The sequence below is a fragment of the Garra rufa genome, chromosome 19 (genome assembly GCF_049309525.1).
Source record: "Garra rufa chromosome 19, GarRuf1.0, whole genome shotgun sequence".
NCBI lineage: Eukaryota > Metazoa > Chordata > Actinopteri > Cypriniformes > Cyprinidae > Garra > Garra rufa.
Window position 1 is genome coordinate 2,659,706 of NC_133379.1, and position 24,298 is coordinate 2,684,003.

The following is a 24,298-nucleotide window of genomic DNA, read 5'->3' on the forward strand; positions in this document are numbered from 1 at the left end:
CCCGCTACAGTTACTACTGGCGGCTAATATGAATAATTGTAATTAATCATAATTAATTGTAATTGTTTTTATACATTTCCCTTTTGAGCTAAATTCGCTACAAGTTCAACCAAAAGTGGCACTTCAGCACGAAGAGCCACGTCAGTCACTGTGCCATTTTGCTTGAAGCTGATTGTTTAGATTCATATTTGATATCTCTAAACTAGAACATAACCTGCTCCAGAGCAAGCCATGGACCGCAAGTTACTATGGCAATAAATACCACTGAAAGCCAAACCACTTTTATGGTGCCTAAAATACAGATGGCCCAACTAAATTGAAGCTTACCGGGCTAGCCAGTTAAACCAGTTTCACGGTATAGGCCCGGGGTGTACTCAATTACCCTAGTTTCACACTGCAAGCCTGAGCTTCAAGTCAGTGTAACTACATCATTACTGCAGCTGCAGATTCGTCAGCATGTTCACACCAGAAGTGTTTGTACAGCGTCACGGCAGCAGCTCCAAAGCTACATATTTTTTTACAAAGACAACTATGTTTTTACTAGTTGGTAATTTTTTTAGTCTTGAAACTTTGTTAACATGGGGAGGTGTACAACATTTGCATGTAAATGGTAAACAACAAACACAACCAAGGAAATGTCGTTTCAGTTGCACTTTGGTATAGAGAAAAATGGTATCTGTGAGGATTTCCAGTCAGGTTTTAGACCGTATCATAGCACCGAGACTGCTCTTATTAGAGTTACTAATGACCTTCTCCTGTCTTCTGATCGTGGATGCATCTCTCTATTAGTGCTACTAGATCTAAGTGCTGCATTTGATACTATTGACCACAATATTCTTTTAAATAGACTTGAAAATTATGTTGGCGTTAGTGGTAGTGCACTGGCTTGGTTCAAATCGTACTTATCTGGCCGGCATCAATTCGTAGCAGTAAATGACGAGGTATCATATCAATCACAAGTGCAGTATGGAGTACCTCAAGGCTCAGTATTAGGGCCATTACTTTTTACACTTTATATGTTACCCTTGGGAGATATCATCAGGAAACATGGTGTTAGCTTTCATTGTTACGCTGATGATACGCAGCTCTATATTTCTTCGCGGCCCGGCGAAACATACCAATTTGAAAAACTAACAGAATGCATAGTTGAAATAAAAAATTGGATGGCGAGAAATTTCTTACTGCTAAATTCTGAAAAAACAGAGGTGTTAATTATTGGACCTAAAACCTCTACAAGTAATAACCTAAAACACAGTCTAATACTAGATGACTGCTCTGTAAATTCTTCATCATCAGTCAGGAACTTAGGTGTCCTATTCGATAGCAATCTTTCCTTTGAAAGCCACATTTCTAGCATTTGCAAAACCGCATTTTTTCATCTAAAAAATATATCTAAATTACGACCTATGCTCTCGATGTCAAATGCAGAAACGTTAATTCATGCGTTCATGACCTCAAGATTAGATTATTGTAATGCTTTATTGGGTGGTTGTTCTGCACGCTTAATAAACAAACTCCAGCTGGTCCAAAATGCAGCAGCTAGAGTACTTACTAGAACCAGAAAGTATGACCATATTAGCCCGGTTCTGTCAACACTGCACTGGCTCCCTATTAAACATCGTATAGACTTTAAAATCTTGCTAATTACTTATAAAGCCCTGAATGGTTTAGCTCCTAAGTACTTGAGCGAGCTCTTATCATATTATAGTCCCTCACGTCCGCTGCATTCTCAAAACTCCGGCAATTTGATAGTACCTAGAATATCAAAATCAACCATCTCTTTAACCTGGCCTACACTTAATACATTTCACAATCCAAATCCGTTAAAGGATTGTTAGGCTGCATTAATTAGGTCAATCCGGAACCAGGGACACTTCCTAAAACACCTGATGTACTCGTTGCATCAGAAGAAGAATGCCATCTACGCTAATACTAGTATCTTTCCTTCTTATTCCGAGGTCACCGTAGCCACCGATCATGTATCCAGATCAGACGTTCACTGCAGTCCCCCGGATCCAGTCTGTACCCATCAGCACCCAGAGATATCCTTTACAGCCCTGAATGTCAGCAGAGACCACATCAACTAGATGAGCCCCAGAGACAGATCATCAGTGAAGACCCCATCACCTAGACGGCCATCGACGCAAGACCGCGAAAACCAGATGAGTCCTCTCCAATCTGATTTTGTGGCAACTTGGAACTCTTGCATCTACATTAATATTAGTCTGTTTGTTTCTTATTCCCAGTTCACCATAGCCACCAGATCCAGTCCGTATCCAGATCAGATGGTCACTGCAGTCCCCCGGATCCAGTCCGTACCAAGAGGTGGATAAACACCTACAGCCGAATGTCAGCGGATACCGTGTCAACTAGATGAGCCCCAGAGACAGATCATCAGAAAGAACTCCTACCCTAAACGGCCACCGGCACAAGGCCACGGGAACCAGATGAGTCCTCTCCAATTTGACTTTGCTGCAATATGGAACTTTTGCACTTTTATTGACATTTTATTTTATTATTTTAATACTGTAAGGTTGCTTTGACACAACTTGTATTGTAAAAAGCGCTGTATAAATAATCTTGACTTGACTTGACTATAGAACATGTAGTTTATAATGTTTTTATAATACACTGTACTTGACCCAAACTAATAATTAAAAACAAATGTAAATGGGTAAATCTTCTGGAAATATTTTTGATTCTTCATTTTCTGCATACTCCAATTTTTGTTAAAACAGACTAGATAAGCTTATTCTGTGCCTTTTTAGCACTTTTTGCATAAAATATGTATTTTGTCCATCAAAAGTGTGACTTAATGCCAAAGCCATTGCTTCACTTCTCCTGCTTCATACCCACACGTTGCTCGTACTCCCAGTGTGAATGCACTCATTTGTTAACATGCACACTGAAAAAAAAAATGGTATACACACACATACACATTGCTGCTACACACATTATTTTTTACATTCAATTATGTTGTAATAACAAGATGTTATATCATTAAAACAACATCTTTTTTCCTAATAACTAGATGTTATGTCGTTAAAACAACATCATCTTGTAATAAGATATTTTTCACAAATATATGTTTTTCCGGTTATAACAGATGTAGGCCTATGGTTACATTATGTGAGCGAGTTGAGCGACTGTCTTTGTGACTGGCTTTACGATGAGCCGTACGCTGCTGAAGTTACTGCAGAAGGGATAATAGAAATACACTGCTGGTGCCGGCTCGATCCCTTGCATTGTGATAACAGAGGAAAAAAATATAATTGTCTGCTTTACTTTATTTTGTGTACTTCCACAATAACAACAAAACGTAACAAATTGCTTTTGTACAGGTTCACTTTCTGACGCACCCTGTAATGTCTTGTTTGAAAGGTCTATTTTAATAAAACTACAAATTTGTGTTTATTTAATTCATATAAATCCAACAAGAGGTACAGTACAGTTGTTCTGGGCTCATTATCTGTATTGCGCTCGCAACCACGCACAGCGCAGCCTATCCCTACAGTATAAAAATGGAATTTACCCCAGAAAAAGAACACAACGTGGTGCGTGAATTGATTCAGCTATAGATATAATTTAATAATATATAATGAATAATATGTAATTAATATATAACCAGACTAAATTATCAAGGCTGCCCACATGTGTGAAACGGATATAAAAGCATAAGCTCATTTGTTTTTACCCACAACCAAAATATATTGAAAATCTGGCTTTATTTTAATTTTCACAAGTCCCTACGAGCTGATGGGCTGCTTGGCCTTATAGCAGTTTCAATATTTTCTTCTATTTATGTGGTTTTGGTGGTTCCGCTTCCAGTTGCTGTCTGCCGTGCTGCAGAGTGGTTTGTGTTTGTAGCTCCTTGTAGCTTCATTTTCTGTTGGACTATCACTCTCACTCTCTGTTGTTTAAAGTGATAAAATATAGCTTAATTTCCACCCGATTTCTGATATTATCCATCAAATAATCTGACTAATCTGATATTTTGCTTTATTCTATAACCGCGCGTGCAGCGTGTTAGCATTCTCTTAGCCTGTTTACATTCATGAGAATGACAAGTAATGTATTATATTACAAGTATGGTAGAACCATTACTTCTACCACAAAAGACTGCTTTGCAAGTAATCTTCCTGATTTATCTGAATTCCTCAGCATATCCAATAGCTAAGAAAAACTTGATGATGTAACAGAAACTATGGACTCTTTTTTTATTTTCTACCACTTTTAGATACGGTTGCTCCATTACACTTAAGAATAAGGAAAATAGTCCGACACCGTGTTATGAGTTCACCTGTGCCATAAAGAGAGCAGCCTGGAAAATGGAGCGCATCTGAAGGAAAATAAAACTAGAGGTTTTTCGTACCTCCTGGTGTGAATGTACCCTATCCTATAGAAAAGCATTACCAACTGCTACATATGATTACTATTTATCTCTTTTAGAAGAAAACAAACATAACGCTAGGTATTTATTTAATACAGTGGCTAAATTAAATAAACAACAGGCATAGACTTTTCCCAACAGCACAGCAGTAATGACTTTATGAACTACTTTACTTCCAAGATCGATACTATAAGAGACAAAATTGTTACCAAGCAGCCGTCAGCTACAGTATCGCATCAGTGCGCTATAAAACTCCTGAGGAAAAATTCCACTCATTCTCTACTATATGAGAGGAAGAATTGTATAAACTTGTTAAATCATCTAAACCAACAACATGTATGTTAGACCCTATTCATCTAAGCTACTAAAAGAGGTGCTTCCAGAAGTCATCATTTCCTCTTCTGAATATTAATAATTTGCCATTGTCATTAGGATATGTCCCCAAAACCTTCAGACTGACTGTTATTAAATCTTTCATAAAAAAACAAAAACAAACAAACAACTAGACCCCAACAAATTAATAAATTAATGATTTAATTACAGACCAATCTCAAATCTCCCTTTTCTGTCAAACATGCTACAAATGTAGTATCCTCACAATTATGTTCCTTCTTACAGAAAAATGGTATCTGTGAGGATTTCCAGTCAGGATTTAGACTGTATCATAGTACTGAGACTGATCTTATTAGAGTTACAAACGACCTGCTCTTATCATCTGAGCATGGTTGCATCTAACTATTAGTGCTACTGGATCTTAGCACTGCGTTTGACACTATTGACCCCAACATTCTTTTGAATAGACTTGAAAATTATGTTGGCGTTAGTGGTAGTGAATGAAGAGGTATCATATCGATCACAGTATAAAGTACCTCAAGGTAGAGCCCTGCGCGGGACTGTTTTCTTCATCCCGCTCCCGCCCGCGCCCGCCGAATTTCTGACCATTACCGCCCGCTCCCGCAACGTGTGTGTTACACTCCCGCCCGCTCCCGCAATATGTATGTCCACTCCCGCCCGCACCCGCAAAACTCTGTGAATTTATTCCCGCACGATAATGGAAATGCATTGATTTTGCCTCTTCTCCCGTCCCGCAGGGAAAAAAAACGTATTTGAATTGCTGTTATTAAAGAGATTCATGTTTGTTTCTTTCCCTGGCCTGCATGTATTTTGACAAACTGGTAGGGAATAGTAGCCCGGGCTATCGGGGACATCTAAAACGCTTAGGCTACCGACTTCAAGTACTTTTTTTCACGTAATCGCCGTATGCAGCCAGAGGAGGGAGCGCCGCGCCACTCATTACAACACACAGACTAACCCAGCGCGTTGTGCTGTAGACAGGCCGTTAGAAGTACAGAACGGATTTGCATCGGGCGAGGGAAGAGGGAGGGCACTGCGAGGCAGCCCAAACAACGGGAAAAAGTCGAATGGATGGAAGAAAACTGGACAGGTTTTCCCGAAACCCCCTCTCGAAATCCCCCTGCAAAACAAGTTAAGCTGTCCAATGAATGGAGTTGCACTTTACCTTATTGGAATACCTCCGTATCCTGAAAACGAAGTAAGTGCAAGACTTTTTTCCTCACTAACGCAAAGTGCGCTGAGCATCCCGATCCCGCAGTGCTTGTTTTTAGCCGCCCATTCCCGCCCGCAGCAAAGTTCAAACCGCCCGCTCCCGCGAGATTTGCGTTGGGTCCCAATCCCAATGCAGCCCTCTACCTCAAGGCTCAGTTGCTAGCTGCTCTGTCAATTCTTTGTCATCAGTTAGGAACCTAGGTGTGCTATTTGATGGCAATCTTTCCTTTTAAAGCCACATTTCTAACATTTGCAATACCACATTTTTCCATCTCAAAAATATATCAAAATTACAACCTATGCTCTCAATGTCAAATACAGATACGTTAATTTATGCATTCATGACCTCAGGGATAGATTATTGTAAAGCTTTATTGGGTAGCTGTTCTGCACGCAAAATGCAGTAGCTAGAGTTCTTACTAGAACCAGAAAATATGACCATATTAACCCGGTTCTGTCAACACTGCACTGGCTCGCTATTAAACATTGTATAGATTTTAATATCTTGCTAATTACTTATAAAGCCATCAATGGTTTAGCTTCTCACTACTTGCACAAGCTCTTATCACATTATAGTGCCTCACGTCCGCTGTGTTCTCAAAACTCTGGCAATTTGATAATACCTAGAATATCAAAATCAACTGCGGGCGGCAGATCATTTTCTCATTTAGCACCTGTGGAACAATCTACCTAACACTTTTCAGGAGGCAGACACACTCTATCAGTTTAAATCTAGATTAAAGACCAATCTCTTTAACCTGGCTTACACATAACACATTAACCCATTTCGGTAACACTTTATAATAACTACACACTATGAATCATTAGTTAAGCATTGGTAAATAGTTAATTAATAATTTATAAAGCATTATTCCTACCTTAATAGACATTTGTAAGAAGTTTATAAATGCAGCTATAAATGCTTTATTCTTGTTTTATAAGCATCTGTATAATATGCTTAATAATTGTATTTTCATACTTTAAGGATCAGTTAATCATTTCTAAATTAAGCATTACATTATTTACAAACCAGTTAGTTAGTAGTTGTAAGTGGTTCAGGAGATCATTTAGAAAGTGTTGGTAAATGATTCATAAACCATTTGAATGCACATTTATACATATTATTCAGACATATATTAACAGTTAGTCAGTGTGTTAATAAATGCTTTAATAACACATATTCCTGCTGTAACTCATAATCAATTCAGGCAGTTATAAAACATTTACTAGCTGTCAGTTAATGGTTTTTGTGAGCTTATCTAAAGTGAGGACTATTTATGCTTTATAAAGTGTTAATAAGTTGAGTTTTAACATTTTGAAACCCACTCAGCCATTCTCCTATGCCAGTGGTTCTCAACCTTTTTTGGGCCAGCGCCCCCCTACCCATTATTCAGGTCCCTCACCGCCCCCATCAAATAAATCATAGTCTAATTGTCCTCACTAAATATTAAAGTTGATTATTATTAGTATTTTGTGTTTATAATAAGGACTGTTATTATATTTATAGTAATTCAAATGTATGGGGTAATTACAATTTTTACTTAATTCAAGGATGCATTGAATTGATCAAAAAAAGACAGTGATGTACTTTTTTACAGTAAATTATATATATAAAAAAACAGTAATAACATTAATTTACAGAGTTTTTAAGCAAATTGTTGATTTTCATTGCACAGCTTCAGTGTTGTTGTGATGCTGATATACTTTATTGCCCCAAATTTAAAAAGACTAAATAAAAATTCCTGTTTAGAACATATCCAAAAGGACATTTTTACATAAGTGATTTTAGTTTGTTCTTCCATTTCTGGAACTCTTGAACACCCTTTTTACTGTTGTGATATGTTAAGATATTTTCAATTAGCTTTCAGTAAAACAAAAAAATAATTATCCCTTGGAAAATACCCTCTTTTTTGAGAATTTATTGAATTCCCTTTTTTCTGAGATAGTAGACATGGTTAATTTTGTGGGTAATACCACATTTACACATGCAAATGGAAGAAATGTAAACTCTACTTTGAAATATTCTAAAAATTGTGAAATATAGTAAAGTTTGCTTACAAATACCTTAAAGAAAACTAAGTACAACACTAAAAGTTGGGATGTTTTGTAAAATGATAAAATCTATGATTTGTTAATTCTATTTAACTTTTATTTAATTGACAACATTACAAAGAAAAGATTTTTCAAAGTTTTCACTGACCAACTAACATGTATTTTATTAAATATAAACTTTTTTTTTAAGTAACAAAAGTGCAACACACTCCAAAACAATTGGGACAGAAGAAAAATAAAAGTGAAAAGGTTATAGAATAAGCTAAACTGTTTTGAAATAGTTGACAGGAGCCAGATGAATTGGTAATAGGTGAGGGGATCATCTTTGGGATGATAAAGGAGCTTCTCAGTCTTTGCAAGCAAAGCTAGATCATGGCTCAAAATTTGTTTGTATTAACAAAAATATGTTGGCCAGTGTAAACATTGGAATTTGTTCCTTTGTACTTCAGTCAATTAAATAAATGTTAAAGAGAACAAATTACCTATTCTTGATTTTATGGCATTCAGCATGATTTCTGAAAGATCATGTGACACTGAAAGCTAGAGTAATGAAGCTTAGCATAAGAGGAAAACACATTTTAAAATATATTCAATTAAAAAGCTTTTTTTAAATGGTATTTTTTTAAACAAACAAATGCAACCTTTTTTATTCATCCATTAAAAAATCTTATTTGCCTTTAATAGTAATGTATATTTTATTTATAATACATAGGCTTATTTTAAAAGCATGTAACCTATCTAAACCCATAACACAGCCCACATTAAACCATACATAATTTTATTTCAAATATGAGTCACACTGAGTCCGAATCTTTCGTCCGAATTTTTCGCACGTTCAAAAATAAATACCTCACGTAATGTTAATCACACTTGCACACTGCCTCCTTAATTTTCGTCCATCATAAAAAAAAAAAAATGGATCGGGTTTTTTTGCGTTTTTCGCATCTGTAGCAAGCATTTTGAGAGGTGTTTTGACAGTTCAGAGCCACCGTACAAGAGAATGCCAAAATCATTCATTCACTTTGGCTGTATCCGAAATCGCCCCCTATACCCTATTCACTATTCCCTACATTAGTCCACTCGTACAGTTCACTTGAAGGAGTGAATGAAAACGAGTGAGTGAATTCGGACACTAAGTGCACCAGAAGGACTGCCGCTTTTGCATAGTTTTACTTACTGTTTAACAATCATTTAAAACGAACAGTTCCAGTAGTAAGATTAAAGGATTTATCTCGAACTATGTCAAGGAATTTACGTATAAACCCTGGTTAAACAATTTATTCATCAATTTACAACGAATTTGAACCCGTGTTGTACGCTGTATTACGCAGTGGACGAGCGTGTTGTAAAATTAACTGATGGATGATTCAGCTGCGGGCGCCATCGTCTGGTGAGACGCGGGAATTCAGTCGGCGCGCAACTCTCGCAGTGCATTATGGGTTATCTCTAGCTGTTGAGCGTACACTGGTTGTACACTCGTTTTTGCGGTGCATTGTGGGATTGAATGAGTGCACTCGGGAACGTCCACTATGGTTTCGAACACCACTTAAAATGGCTGTCCCCTCAAATAGTGCCCTATTTGAGGGTATAGGGGGTGATTTCGGATACAGCCTTTGTCCCGCAGCACAAAGCACTGTAAAGGTCATTGTAGGCTGAGTTCCCAAATAAATTAGTGGTCTTCTTTAATATGTGGCTCCAGTAATGCTAGCAAAGCATTAAAGATTACTGACATCCTGAAATAAACTTTGAATCACCCGGGATAATCCCGCAGTTTATTAATAAGGAAGTGCACCTTAAAAGTAGGCTATTCCTATCTGTTTCTCTTTATAAGAAGAGAGCGGACAACAACATCGTTCTATTTCGTGTTGTTTTGCGTTTTTTTCACAACGGATGAATTAATACCCATCGGACTTTCTGTGTGTGACGAATTTTTAGGATTATGAATACGAAAAAACACACACGAAAATTTCGGACTCAGTGTGCAATGCCTTTAACACTGCTACACTGGCCGCGAACGGCGCAACAAGTTGCGTTAAAGCACGTAGATCCCGTTATAATCTGTCATTCAGTAAACGCATTCCGCGCGCTTATGCTGCAGACAAGTTGACAAATAGATATAGAAACTGCACTTTGATAGCCTAGAATCTAGACGCGCCCCTAGCGGCAGCAAATTACATTTGCTTCCAAGGGCAGTCTAGTTACTCTCCGTTCACTTGAGATTTCTAAAAATCCAAAATCGACCGGGCCAATCACGAGTCGGTGGGCGGGTTTAACATGATGACGACTGACGTGCGACCATAAGTTCTGTCAGACATACTCTGGTTCTGTGAATTATGTGTGAGAAATAGAGCGATGGCTCTATTGAGGATGAATGGATGAATAATACGTTGTTTATTTTCAGTTTAAACGTGAAAATGTCTAGCATTATTGTATTAGTGTACTGTGATTAAAGAGGATCACAATGCTGAAAAAGCATGTTTGGATTTTAAATCAAAATAACGGATAAATGTTGTGTTTGTGGTAAAGAGCCGCGGATCAGTTACGGACGCTGTGTGAAAGCAAAACGAGTCTGTGCTGCTTTTGCACCGCATACATAACGCACACGGACTGCAGATGCACTGTAGATGGAGTATGTGTGAAACAGGCGTCAGACATTCTCTGGTTTCGTGAATAACGCGTGAGAGATAGAGCGATGGCTGCCGCTAGCGAACAACTTTCTTTCGAATTGACTTTGGCCGCCACTCTGAAAGACTTGAAGTTAAGCTTTTCCACAACACACATGCAAGGAACTCGCTTTTCCGTTGCTCTGACTACGTAGTACGTCACCTTCTTCGTTGCTCTGATTGGTTGTAGCGCTATCCTATTGCGTGGAGAGGGAGTTTGAAAGACAACCGTTTATCCCACCCCTCTGATTGAGCTCTGTCTATGGAGAGTGCCCAGACCCTACATTTATGTGGGTCTGGCTTGTCAGGCTAGCACTTTGATGCATCCAGTGTAGAAATGGTATTAGGATGTGGCAGACCGTTTTCTTCTCCAAGTTTCAGGTCAAACATATTCGGTTTAAACTCGTCTTAATCAAACACCCCCCAAAACCACCTCAGCGCCCCCCTTTCAAAATTATTGCTTTCAACGCCCCCTGATGCACTCCCAACGCCCCCTGGGGGGCGGTACCGCCCCCGTTGAGAAACACTGTCCTATGCTATCAGTCTCATAGGATTCAATGATCTATGCTAAGCTATGCTAAAAGTGATCTCCAGAACAGGAGAACGACTTTGTAAACACTTTTTAAGGTATAAATTGTCCTCACTTTAGACGAGCTCACAAAAACCATTAACTGACAGCTAGTAAGTGTTTTAACTGCCAGTAAATGCTAGCAACTGTGTGAATTAATTATGAGTTACAGTAGGAATTCATGCTAAAATCATGCTAGTGACTTGCTAGTCATGCTAAATTTATGCTAGTGACTTGCTAGTCATGCTAGAATCATGCTAGTGACTTGCTAGTCATGCTAAATCATGCTAGTGACTTGCTAATCATGCTAAAATCATGCTAGTGACTTGGCTAGTCATTCTAGAACCATGCTAGTGACTTACTAGTCATGTTAAAGCATGCTAGTAACTTGCTTGTCATGCTAAAATCATGCTAGTGACTTGCTAGTCATGCTGAAATCATGATAAAATCATGCTAGTAACTTGCTAGTCATGCTAAAATCAATCATGCTAATGACTTGCTAGTCATGCTAAAATAATGCTAACAACTTGCTAATCATGCTAGAAACATGTTAGGGATTTGCTAATCATGCTACAAACACGCTAACAACTTGCTAATCATGTAAGAAACATGCTAGTGACTTTGCTAATCCTGCTAGCAATATGCTAGAAACATGCTAGTAACCATCCTGGGTACCCTTTTAACCGCATAGCAACACCTTAGCAACCACCCTAGGCACCATAGCAACCACATAGCAACTCCTTAGCAACCACCCCGGTACCCTAGCAATGACATAGCAACACCCTAGCAACCACCCTAGGCACCATAGTAAACACATAGCAACACCTTAGCAACCACCCCGGGTACCCTAGCAACGGCATAGCAACACCTTAGCAACCATCCCGGTTACCCTAGCAACCGCATAGCAACACCCTAGCAACCACCCTGGGCATTCAAATGGTTTATGAATCATTTACCAACACTTTCTAAATGATCTCATGAACCACTTACAACTATTAACTAACTGGTTTGTAAATAATGTAATGCTTAATTTAGAAATGATTAACTGATCCTTAATAAAGTATGAAAATACAATTATTAAGCGTATTATACAGATGCTTATAAAACAAGAATAGAGCATTTATAGCTGTATTTATAAACTGCTTACAAATGTGTATTAATGTAGGAATCATGCTTTATAAATGATTAATTAACTATTTACCAATGCTTAACTAATGACTCATAGTGTGTAGTTATTATAAAGTGTTACCCACATTTCTATAATTCAAATCCATTTAAGGAATTGTTAGACTGCAATAATTAGGTCAGCTGGAACCGGGAACACTACCCATAACACCTGATGTACTCGTTGCATCGTAAGAAGAATGGCATCAACGCTAATATTAGTCTGTTTCATTATTATGCCGAGGTCACCGTAGCCACCAGATCCAGTCTGTATCCAGATCAGATGGTCACTGCAATTCCCGGGATCCAGTCCGTGATAGCCTAAAGACCAGATGTAGATAGATAGATCCTCTTCTGAATATTGTTAATTCGTCATCGTCATTAGGATATGTCCCTAAAACTCATTAAAAAACCACAACTTGATCCCTATGAATTAAATAACTACAGACCAATCTCAAATCTCCCTTTTCTGTCAAGATACTAGAAAAGGTAGTATCCTTTTTATGCTCTTTTTTTTTTTTTTTTAGAGAAAAATGGTATTTGTGAGGCTTTCCAGTCAGGTTTTAGACTGTATCTTAGTAATGATTAGAGTTACAAATTACCTTCTTCTGTCATCTGATCGAGGTTGCTCTATCTCTCTATTAGTGCTACTGGATCTTAGTGCTGCATTTGATACTATTGACCACAATATTCTTTTAAATAGACTTGAAAATTATGTTGGCATTAGTGGTAGTGCATTGGCATGGTTGGAATTGTACTTATCTGACCGGCATCAATTTGTAGCAGTGAATGACGACGTATCATACCAATCACAAGTGCTGTATGGAGTACCTCAAAGCTCAGTACTAGGGCCATTGCTTTATATGTTACCCTTGGGAGATATCATCAGGAAACATGGTTTTAGCTTTTGCTGTTATGCTGATGATTTGCAGCTCTTTTCTATTTTTTTATATTTCTTCGTGGCCTGGCGTAACCCAATTAAAAAAACTAACAGAATGCATAGCTGATATAAAAAAAAAGAAATTTCCTACTACTAAATTCTGAAAAAAAAAAACAGAGGTGTTAATTATTGGGCCTAAAACCTCCGCATATAAAAACCTTAAACACTGTCTAATACTAGATGGCTGCTCAGTCAATTCTTCGTCATCAGTCAGAAACCTAGGTGTCCTATTCAATAGCAAACTTTCCTTCGAAAGCCACATTTCACACTAGCATCTGCAAATCGGCATTTTCCATCTAAAAAAAATAGCGAAATTACAACCTATGCTCTCAATGTCAAATGCTGAAACGTTAATTCATGCGTTCATGACCTCAAGGATAGATTATTGTAATGCTTTACTGGGCGGTTGCTCTACATGCTTAATAAACAAACTCCAGCTGGTCCAAAATGCAGCAGCTAGAGTTCTTACTAAAACCAGTAAGGATGACCATATTAGCCCGGTTCTGTCAACACTATTAAACATCTTCTAGATTTTAAAATCTTGCTAATTACTTTTAAAGCCCTGAATGGGTTAGCTCCTCAGTATTTTGTTATATATCCCTCAGTTCCCTGCGTTCTCAAAACTCCAGCAATATGATAATACCTAGAATATCAAAATCAACTGCAACCATCTCTTTAACCTGGCCTACATTTAACACATTTCTATAATCTAAATCCGCTAAAAGATTGTTAGGCTGCATAAATTAGGTCAACCAGAACCGGGAACACTTCCCATAACACCTGATGTACTCGTTGCATCATAAGAAGAATGGCATCTCCGCTAATATTAGTATCTTTCCTTCTTATTCCAAGGTCACCGTAGCCACCAGATCATGTATCCAGATCAGACGGAGTCCCCCATCCAGTCCGTACCCATCAGCTTGCAACACAGGCCCTCACATCTCATCCCATTTTTCTTTTTAGTGGCCTCTAGCTCCTGTAGCGGACTCTAGTGTGAAGCTGCCTCTGCTAGCGGTACAGGCTACGCATGCTCTCCAGCATTTTCCTCCGAATGTCACAAACCCCACCCACTTTCTGCGGCCTATAGCTACAGCAGCTGAAGCAAGCACAAGGCTGACTCTGCTAGCAACACAGGCCCTCACATCTCATTCTTTTCCTCCATTTTCTGTTTGCACTTCTCAGTTTCCCTCCTCAGGCTCCAGACCCTTATTTAAGTGTGAGGCTGCTTCTGCCGACAATCATGGAACCCGCTCCTCTCCCTTAAGGCCCGGGTATACTTCACTTTCTGCGTTCAGCCATGGTGTCACACCCACTCTCCTTTGTATCCATGAAGTGACAGTTCCTACAAACAGCACCATGAGGCACATCCACGTGGTAAGAACCAGGTGTGGAATGTTCTTCCACCACAGTTCCTGAGACCTTTTGATCTGTGACCCACACCTGGTCACCAGGTGGGAGCCTGTACAGGTCCTGCACACGATGACGTTTATTGAAAGATCTTATGTCTGCAGTTCTTTTCCCTCTCTCACAAGTAATGCAATCAGGTAACGAAGGATCCAACAACCTGGGAAGGGTTGGCACAGTGGTACGAAGACAGCGTCTCATTAGCAGCTGGGCTGTATTCATTATGCAAAGGAGTTGACCTGTACGACAGTAAAGCCAGATAAGGATATTGCGGGGTTTTTTTAATTTTTTTTTACCGTCTGTACAGTCCGCTCCACCTCTCCATTGCTGTGTGGATGCTTTGGGCTGCTGGTAACATGTCTGTAGCTGTGAATTTCGAGAAAGTACTGGATGAGAATTGTGGCCCATTATCGCTCACTAAAGTCTTGATGTGCAAAGTCTTGAATGCCATGACGTGCAAAGATAGATTTTAGGTGAATAGTGACATCTGCAGAACTGGTGAGTGAAAGTTTTGCCACCTCTACGTACCATGAGTAGTAATTCACAACTAAAGCGGAGAACACACTACACGATTGTCACGGCGATTATGAATGGAATTTCGTTTTGATCATGGATCGTGCCTAGTCGGACACCATCTGTTCCAGTCGGGCTCAGTCGCTATTTGCGGTTGACACAAAAAGTCGCATACTGTGTGGTGTCTAAAGACTATAATCTTAGAATTCAAGAACCAGACGTTTTCAAAGATTTTTTGTTTAATATTTGCGACTGACACCAGCGATTATATGCAGCTATGCAGCGGAGATTCGTTCACTTGCTGTGATTTATTTAGTCCCTCTTTAAATTCATAACTTAACGCTATACAGATTTAAATAGTTTTGTTTTCAAAGAAAGCATACTCTAAATTATGTCAGTGATTCTCTCATTTTAAAGATGATCAAGAATTATTTTATTTCGATCTGCAGTGTAATAAAAGTTTAGAAAAAGATTAGCCTAGAGCCCTGAATATAGACAACAGGATTATTCACCCTTTTTCTTAACTTTTAACTTCTTCTAAAAAATTATCATCAGGAATATTAATTCAACTTTATAGGCTATCAACTTTTATTCATTATAAATATACAAACATAACAAATAGCTTATAGCTAACACTTAAATAAAAATTCAAATAAAAACACTCAAATAAAATGATTCTATTTCTATATACAGTGGTGTGAAAAAGTGTTGACCCCCTTCCTGATTTTTAATTTTTTAGTTTGTCACTCTTTAATGTTTCAGATCATCAAACAAATTTAAATATTAATCAAAGATAACACAAGTAAACCAAACATGCAGTTTTTGAATGAAGTTTTTTTATTATGAAGGGAAAACAAAATCCAAACCCAATGGCCCTGTGTGAAAAAGTGTTTGTCCCCTAAACCTAATAACTGGTTGGGCAACCCTTAGCAGCAACAACTGCAATCAAGCATTTGTGATAATTTGCAATGAGTCTGTTACAGCGCTGTGCAGGAATTTTGGCCCACTCATCTTGGCAGAATTGTTGTAATTCAGCCACATTGGAGGGTTTGAGCATGAACCGGCTTTTTAAGGTCATACTATAGCATCTCTCCAGGTCCAGAAGCAGTAAAACAGCCGTCACACTACCACCACATTTTACTTTTGGTATGATGTTTTTTTTTTTCTGAAATGCTGTGTTACTTTTACGCCAGATGTAATGGGACACACACCTTAAAAAAAAAAAAACTTTGTCTCGTCAGTCCACAGAGTATTTTCCAAAAAGTCTTTGGAATCATCAAGATGTGTTTTGGCAAAACTGAGACGAGCCTTTATGCTTTTTTTGCTCAGCAGCGGTTTTCGTCTTGAAACATGCAGGCCATTTTTGCCCAGTCTCTATCTTATGGTGGAGTCATGAACACTGAACTGAGGCAAGAGAGGCCTGCATTTCTTGAGATGTTGTTGTCGGGTCTTTTGTGACCTCTTGGATGAGTCGTCGCTGCGCTCTTGGGGTAATTTTTAAGCAAATTGTTGATTTTCATTGCTACAGCTTCAGTGTTGTTGTGATGCTGATATACTTTATTGCCCCAAATTTAAAAAGACTAAATTAAAATTCCTATTTAGAACATCCAAAAGGACATTTTTACATAAGTGATTTTAGTTTGTTCTTCCATTTCTGGAACTCTTGAACTCCCTTTTTACTGTTGTGATATGTTAGGATATTTTCAATTAGCTTTCAGTAAAAAAAAAAAAATATATATATCCCTTGGAAAATACCCTCCTTTTTAAGAATTTATTGAATTATTGAAATTAGATAGTAGACATGGTTAATTTTGTGGGTAATACCACATTTACAAATGCAAATGGAAGAAATGTAAACTCTACTATATTTCACAATTTTTAGAATATTTCAAAGTTTGCTTACAAATACCTTAAAGAAAACTAAGTACAACACTAAAAGTTGGGATGTTTTGTAAAATGATAAAATCTATTTAACTTTTATTTAATCGACAACATTACAAAGAAACGATTTTGCAAAGTTTTCACTGACCAACTAACATGTATTTTATTAAATATAAACATTTTTTTAAGAAACAAAAGTGCAACACACTCCAAAACAATTGGGACAGAAGAAAAATAAAAGTGAAAAGCTTATAGAATAAGCTAAACTGTTTTGAAACAGTTGACAGGAGCCAGATGAATTGGTAATAGGTGAGGGTATCATCTTTGGGTATAGAAGGAGGTTCTCAGTCTTTGCAAGCAAAGCTAGATCGTGGCTCAAAATTTGTTTATATTAACAAAAATATGTTGGCCAGTGTAAGCATTGGAATTTGTTTCTTTGTACTTCAGTCAATTAAATAAATGTTAAAGAGAACAAATTACCTATTCTTGATTTTATGGCATTCAGCATGATTTCTGAAAGATCATGTGACACTGAAAGCTAGAGTTATGAAGCTTAGCATAAGAGGAAAACACATTTTAAAATATATTCAATAAAAAGCTTTTTTTAATGGTATTTTTTTAAACAAACAAATGCAACCTTTTTTATTCATCCATTAAAAAAATCGTATTTGCCTTTTTTAATAGTAATGTATATTTTATTTATAATATATAGGCTTATTTTAAAAGCATGTAACCTATCTATAACCCATAACACAGCCCACATTAACCCATACATAATTTTATTTCAAATATGAGTCACACTGAGTCCGAATATTTCGTCCGAATTTTTCGCACGTTCAAAAATAAATACCTCACGTAATGTTTATCACACTTGCACACTGCCTACTTAATTTTCGTCCATCAGAAAAAAAAAAAATCGGATCGGGTTTGATTTGTTTTTTTCGCATCTGTAGCAAGCATTTTGAGATGTGTTTTGACAGTTCAGAGCCACCGTACAAGCGAACGCCAAAATCCATAATTGTGTCTGTTAAATTCATTCACCTTGTCCCGCAGCACAAAGCACTGTAAAGGTCATTGTACACTGAGTTCCCAAATAAATGAGTGGTCTTCTTTAATATGTGGCTCCAGTAATGCTAGCAAAGCATTAGAGATTACTGACATCCTGAAATAAACTTTGAATCACCCGGGATAATCCCGCAGTTTATTAATAAGGAGGTGCGCCTTAAAAGTATTCCCTCATGCCTCTGTATCTGTTTCTCTTTTTAAGAAGAGAGCGGACAACAACATCGTTCTATTTCGTGTTGTTTTGCGTTTTTTCACAACGGATGAATTAATACCCATCGGACTTTCTGTGTGTGACGAATTTTTAGGATTATGAATACGAAAAAACGCACAATTTTCAGACTCAGTGTGCAATGCCTTTAACACTGCTACACTGGCCGCGAACGGCGCAACAAATTGCGTTAAAGCACATAGATCCCGTTATAATCTGTCATTCAGTAACTGCGCTACAGTAAACGCATTCCGCGCGCTTATGCTGCAGACAAGTTGACAAATAGATATAGAAAGTGCACTTTGATGCATCATGCACGGTACCGCCCCCGTTGAGAAACACTGCCCTAGAGGGACTGAGGTCCATTCACCACAGTGTAGTGTCTGGACCAATCAAACACATAATTGTTCATTAGAGTATCAAACAATTACAGACCCCCCTGCACCCAGTCCACCACAGTGGGTGCCGGAAATCTCAGATGGCCCACAAGGCCTAGGGTTGCTATTGTGACCAGGACACCTCTGCCAGACCAGATAAACTTTACGACACAAGTATGTAAAGAGAAACTTCCCCAACCAACTCTCTCTTAAACAGACTGCAATAGTAACTAACTTCTTTCATTAATTCTTTGACAAACCTTCCTATGAATGAACACAGAAATCCTCAAATCAGTGTGTATATCATTGTGGTTTATGTATCTTGTCTTTTGTATTATGTAATGTTTTTATGCATGTGTTACTATAGATATACATAGATATATTGTGTAGTATAACCACATGGTCATGTTTGGTATCTCTGAATTCGTATTTTGATGGTCTAAAGGATGATGCATATTATATGTCGATACGCATGTAACATATTAGAGTTTCATGAATCCCTAGTAGATTTGGATGAATACCCACATGCAAAGAACCTTGCTTTCAGACAAAGGGTCATAAAAAGCCCACTTTATATCCAAACATCCCGCTTGGAATTTCAGCCTCTCTCATTGGTCAAGCCCATCCTGAGAAGTGTGACTCTTCCAGACTTTAAAAGGCTCACACACAGTTCCGCCCTCTCTATTCTAAAAAACCTTGATTGCTGCCTGTGTGAAAAGGGCCTATACGAGCCCTAGAGGGGGGGGGGGGGGGCTGTGCCCGGCCCCCGACATAGAGCTGTGTGCGGACTACCCAGCCTGAGAAGATGGCCCTCGACCACACAGAGTCAGACTAATACCACTGGAGTTCATTTCACTCAACCATGGAACTTATCAAAATGTCCACGATCGGACATCTCTCTCTCTTCACTCCCGGCCGTCTCTGGATCCCCATCTCTGAAGTGCGGCCTGCTGTTCCTCAGAACTGCTCACTCGGGAGAGAAGACTATCTCAACCACAACAGAGTCACGAACAACCTCGGAGCTTCAAGAAATTGCAACTCCGGCCATCAAATGGAACCATCCAGGACTTCTTCCGAGGCTCCAAGAGACTCTCGGTCGGATGCAAGTATTGTTTCTTCCACTAAACAGAGGTTATGTGTAAGCTACCGTATGCTGTGCTTTGTGTTAGAAACTGATGGTTCTTCCAGATGTCAACTCAGCCTCACCCCCCTTTTCCTGTACTGTTCTAGCCATCCTCCTACCCTACCCTGTAACAGTGATTGTATGTTTTTTTGTTTAGATTAGTTATATGTCAGTCGTTAGTTACTTAAACTCTTGTGCACAAGTTACATGAGTCTCGGATTCTGCCTTGCAAATTAATGTCCCTTTACGATTTCCGATCAAGCTACAGGCTCTAATGCATTAATACTGTAAGAATGTTATTTTTCTGTGGCCAAGAAAAAATCATTGCTTAGAGTTGATATGAAGTTACCCTAAATGATCGCTAGATGAACAGATTAATTGATGGCGATTTAATTCCGCTACAGTTACTACTGGCGGCTGATATAAATAATTGTAATTAATCAAAATTAATTGTAATTATTTATATATATATTTCCCTTTTGAGCAAAATTCGCTAAAACAGTCTCAATAAATCCTGTGGGAAACACTGTGTGTGTGTGTACACACACACACACACACATACATACATACAGTCAGGTCCATAAATATTGGGACATCAACACAATTCTAACATTTTTGGCTTTATACACCACCACAATGGATTTGAAATGAAACTAACAAGATGTGCTTTAACTGCAGACTGTCAGCTTTAATTTGAGGGTATTTCCAAATCAGATGAACGGTGTAGGAATTACAACAGTTTGCATATGTGCCTTCCACTTGTTAAGGGACCAAAAGTAATGGGACAGAATAATAATCATAAATCAAACTTTCACTTTTTTAATACTTGGTTGTAAATACTTTGCAGTCAATTACAGCCTGAAGTCTGGAACCCATAGACATCACCAGACGCTGGGTTTCATCCCTGGTGATGCTCTGCCAGGCCTCTAATGCAACTGTCTTTAGTTCCTGCTTGTTCTTGGGGAATTTTCCCTTCAGTTTTGTCTTCAGCAAGTGAAATGCATGCTCAATCAGATTCAGGTCAGGTGATTGACTTGGCCATTGAATAACATTCCACTTCCTTCCCTTAAAAAACTCTTTGGTTGCTAAATATGAGCAGATAATATTGCGCGAACACTTCAGAATTCATCCTGCTGCTTTTGTCAGCAGTCACATCATCAATAAATACAGGAGAACCAGTTCCATTGGCAGCCATACATGCCCACGCCATGACACTACCACCACCATGCTTCGCTGATGAGGTGGTATGCTTAGGATCATGAGCAGTTCCTTTCCTCCTCCATACTCTTCTCTTCCCATCACCCTGGTACAAGTTGATCTTGGTCTCATCTGTCCATAGGATGTTGTTCCAGAACTGTGAAGGCTTCTTTAGATGTCGTTTGGCAAACTCTAATCTGGCCTTCCTAATCTGGTTTACATCTTGTGGTGAACCCTCTTTTTATTCACTCTGGTGAAGTCTTCTCTTGATTGTTGACTTTGACACACCTACCTCATGTAGAGTGTTCTTGATCTGGCCAACTGTTGTGAAGGGTGTTTTCTTCACCAGGGAAAGAATTCTTCGGTCATTCACCACAGTTGTTTTCCGTGGTCTTCCGGGTCTTTTGGTGTTGCTGAGCTCACCGGTGCGTTCCTTCTTTTTACGAATGTTCCAAACAGTTGTTTTGGCCACGCCTAACGTTTTTGCTATCTCTCTGATAGGTTTGTTTCGTTTTTTCAGCCTAATGATGGCTTGCTTCACTGATAGTGACAGCTCTTTGGATCTCATCTTGAGAGTTGACAGCAACAGATTCAAAATGCAAATAGCACACTTGAAATGAACTCTGGACCTTTTATCTGCTCATTGTAATTGGGATAATGAGGGAATAACACACACCTGGCCATGGAACAGCTGAGAAGCCAATTGTCCCATTACTTTTGGTCCCTTAACAAGTGGGAGGCACATATGCAAACTGCTGTAATTCCTACACCGTTCACCTGATTTGGATGTAAATACCCTCAAATTAAAGCTGACAGTTAAAGCACATCTTGTTCGTTTCATTTCAAATCCATTGTGGTGGTGTATAGAGCCAAAAATGTTTATGGACCTGACTGTATATATAGAGCCAATTTACCTCTGTCCCGGGACAGTTTTCCAGCATCCCTCTACCACCCCAACTTCTCACTCTTAAACTATTCTTATCCCTTACTGGGGATGGGGGGTTCTCTGGGTTTGGGCTATATTACAGGCTCCGAGCCCTCCCTCAAGACAGCACGCCAAATACGCTTACTATTTGCTCAATATGATTATATGTAAGTGCAACTCGTGAAATAGATGTTGTTTAAACTACATATCTTATTACGAGAAAAGATGTCATATTAAGTAGATAATTCTGACTTTTTTAAAAACACAACATCTTGTCATTATGACATAATTGACTGGAAAAAATCATATGTGTGGCAGCAATGCGTCAATACAATCACCTTTCCACTTTTAACTGCTTTTTTATTGTGCATAAATTTTGTATAAACAAAGATTTAACAACTGAGACATAAACAGAACCAATTTTACTGACATTTGACAAACAAAATTGGAATAATTGGAGTGCCTGAATAGAGCAGAGTTCAATATCAAAAGTAGCAGTCAGTATGTAATGTATCCACCAGCTGCTTTAAGTACTACAGTGCATCTCATATTAATATAGAAAGATTTGTCAGTTCTCACTGAGATGTTACTTCACTCTCACTTTCACACTCACTTTTATGTTCATAATAAAGAAAGATACAGACCTCCACTTCTCCTCTGGTGAGAGCTCGGACAGACCAATCTGTTGAAATATGAATAATTTTAGCAACAGGTTACAGCAACATTTTCTTTTGCAATAAGACAGTTATTTTAAATATTTAATGAGATCTCTAAATTTCAATTAAAGTTAATTCATGCTTTTATAACCCCATTCATTGAGTATTGTAAAGCATTACTGGGTGGTTTCCCTGCAAGCTTAATAATAAAACAAACTCAGCTGGTCCAAAATGCAGCGGCTAGAGTTATTACGAGAACAAAAAAAAAAGCCCAGTTCTATCATCACTGCAATTAAGCATCATCTAAATTATTTATTCCTAAATCCCTGAATGCTCCTCAGCATTTGAGCAAGCTCCTATCATATTAATAGTCCTTCACGTCCATTGCATTCTCAAAATTCTGGCCAGTTGACAATACCTATAGGGGTCATCCCGTGTCAAATCAACCAAACTTCCTTGGATCAAAATTTTTATAATTTTTTTTTCTGAAGACATACATAGTCAAAGTCATAGTAATGAAAAAAAAAAATATGATTCTAACTTAAGTCCTTTTAGATTTTGGTTCTTACACTATTTTGCAATCTCCATTAAGGCCCTAAATGGTTTAGTTCCAGAGATAATAGAATCTCAATATGGCTTCAAAAGTAAACTGTTTCAGTTTACTTTTCACTACATTTTCAGTGGTCAAAAACCAAATGTGGGTCACTTAGCAGACAGCTGATACTTTTTTCATTTTAAAGAGGAAAGTCTGAACAACAAATAATGTTAAAACTAGAAATACATCTTGTTTCCCTCTATCAAAACAACTGCATAACATTCTAGTTTTCCATAGTTTGCATGTCCGTGAATTAAGTAGTATTAAATATATTCAATACAAATCTTCATTTTTTAAGGCCCTGCATTGTTCATACCAGAGAGATTAAGATCTTAATTCCTCTCCATGTCCAATTGTTGAATATTACCAATTTTCAGTGGTTGAAAACCAAATGTGAACCACATTGTATACAGCTAATACTTAAAGGGGAATGTCTGAAGAACAAATACTGTTGAAACTAGCTTGTTTCCCTCTATCAAACAACTACATAGAACATACCTGTTGAAACATATATGTGACCCTGGACCACAAAACCAGTCATAAGGTTAAATTTTACAAAACTGAGATGTATGCATCATATGAAAGTTCAATAAATAAGCTTTCTATTGATGTATGGTTTGTTAGGATAGGACAATATTTGGCCGAGATACATCTATTTTAAAATCAGGAATCTGAGGGTGCAAAAAAATCAAAATACTGAGAAGATCACCTTTAAAGTTGTCCAAATTAAGTTCTTAACAATGCATATAACTAATCAAAAATTACATTTTGATATATTTATAGTAGGAATTTTGCAAAAAAATCTTCATGGAACATGATCTTTACTAAATTTCCTAATGATTTTTGGCATAAAAGAAAAATCAATAATTTTCAATGTATATTTGGCTATTGCTACAAATATACCCCAGCGACTTAAGACTGGTTTTGTGGTCCAGGGTCACATATTAGGGCTGCCGACAGGGCTGGGACAATAAATCGATGCACCGTGAATCAAGAAATGATTCAGCATTG

General features: G+C 38.0%; 1 protein-coding gene across 1 annotated transcript in view; it reads right to left on the reverse strand.

Annotated features, from left to right (window-relative positions):
* The window catches only part of rnf121 (ring finger protein 121), a 201,151-nt gene that overhangs the window by 108,602 nt on the left and 68,251 nt on the right, over nucleotides 1-24,298 (reverse strand). Inside the window, exon 2 of the mRNA XM_073824615.1 lies at nucleotides 22,681-22,718. Coding sequence (XP_073680716.1) covers nucleotides 22,681-22,718 — 38 coding nt within the window. The remainder of the gene's footprint in view (nucleotides 1-22,680; nucleotides 22,719-24,298) is intronic.